This window comes from Acanthisitta chloris, unplaced genomic scaffold, assembly GCF_000695815.1.
Source record: "Acanthisitta chloris isolate BGI_N310 unplaced genomic scaffold, ASM69581v1 scaffold33897, whole genome shotgun sequence".
In the NCBI taxonomy this organism is placed as follows: Eukaryota; Metazoa; Chordata; class Aves; order Passeriformes; family Acanthisittidae; genus Acanthisitta; species Acanthisitta chloris.
Window position 1 is genome coordinate 1 of NW_008682588.1, and position 1,480 is coordinate 1,480.

Genomic DNA, 1,480 nt, shown 5'->3' on the forward strand with positions numbered 1-1,480 from the left:
GGAGAACAACACTTCAAGGCATGAGGGAAGAGGAAGCAGTTCCGAGGGCAGGAGTTGGGAAATGTTTCAGACGCTGGAGAAGGGAAGATGCTGGAAAAGAACAGGATGCCCAAACCAGCTGCATTTGATTAAAAATAAGCATTTCAATGTAGGTAGACTTTACATAAGAATTTGTCAAGGCATATTCCACTATTAAGCCAGCTTATTCATACACTCCAACTTAGTTACTTTATCCAGAGAACCACTGAAAAGGAAGGTCTCTCCCTCCCTAACACAGTTACTGCACTGCCAGATGTTCTGCTCCTTATGTGCCAAAGGGCTCCTGTGCACTGGGACGTCAACAACCCCAGCCTGAGTGCCTGTCTCGGTGCTAGACAGACACAATTTAGCTTTCATTGCCTCAGGCAGGAGCACCACACAACATAGCAACACCTGGGTTAACTCCAGGCAGCTCCAGGCTCGCTCTGTTTAGGTACATCCAACACTGGCTCCGATTGCATTACAGCAGAGCTCTGGCTTTAGATGCAGGTGTCATCCTCTCCTAACCACATGACTCGTTTATTATCATACTTAAGGCCATAAAGTCTTTCTACTTTGCAAAGATTCTCTTCTCTGTTGTAGTTAGATGCTGGGAAAATAAATTCAAATAATTGAAAATACAATGAGAACACGTTTCAAATTCCAAATCTACAACTGAGGTTTTTTTAACCAGAAACATCCAACAGCACAATGCCCCCTTTGCTTCCTGTGTTCCTTCTTCGCTTCGAAGGCACTTCTGGATTGCGTAGTACATGCTCTTTGGCTGCACAGACAGTCAGAACACATAAGGCTTGCATGCTATTCACTCCTCTTCCTTCGTATTACTGGTCTCACTCTCTTGTTTCTTATCCGCTCCCTGCTCTGAGGGCTTTGCAGCACTGTCTTCATACTGACACAATCTGCTGCGGCTTCGGGCTCCTGGCTGGTACAGCTGCATGGCTGGGCGGTCCTGAAACAAATCAAAACTATTTAGACTCTTTCATAGCCCCCCCTGCCATCAGGGTTATTATGGCATCAGCGGTATTAGAAATGGCTCAATTCAAACTTTTCAGGGTGTTCTAAGTTAAATTATTCCACCATGGTGGCAATGAAAGTTCGACTGTCTTGAATCAAGATTGTCTCTGTTGAAAGGCAACATCCCTGTTCAAGCCACAAAGAGCACTGCTTACAGTTATTTGTAGAGTTCCCTGCTGACATGAGTTCAGTTCACCCTCTCTGAGAAGAGAGGCCAACTCCAAAGCTTCAAAACACTGAGTTTCATTTGCGCCTGACAATGTCTTGGATGACATGGAAAACATGCAGAGTGATGCTGCAAAAACAGATTTTGCAGAGTATATAAAGCTAAACTCAAGACATTACTACTTGAGTCTACAGGACATGTTGTGTTCTGCAGGCAGCAGTCTTGTCCCTGCTTTGGAGGAACCTGTTCAATCACATTCCT

General features: G+C 44.8%; 1 protein-coding gene across 1 annotated transcript in view; it reads right to left on the reverse strand.

Moving 5' to 3' along the window:
* Positions 1-677: 677 nt before the first annotated feature.
* UPF3B (UPF3 regulator of nonsense transcripts homolog B (yeast)) overlaps positions 678-1,480 on the reverse strand; it is a gene marked incomplete at its 5' end in the record, with an annotated part of 6,479 nt that continues 5,676 nt past the window's right edge. The window contains one exon of the mRNA XM_009078587.1: positions 678-988. Coding sequence (XP_009076835.1) covers positions 842-988 — 147 coding nt within the window. The remainder of the gene's footprint in view (positions 989-1,480) is intronic.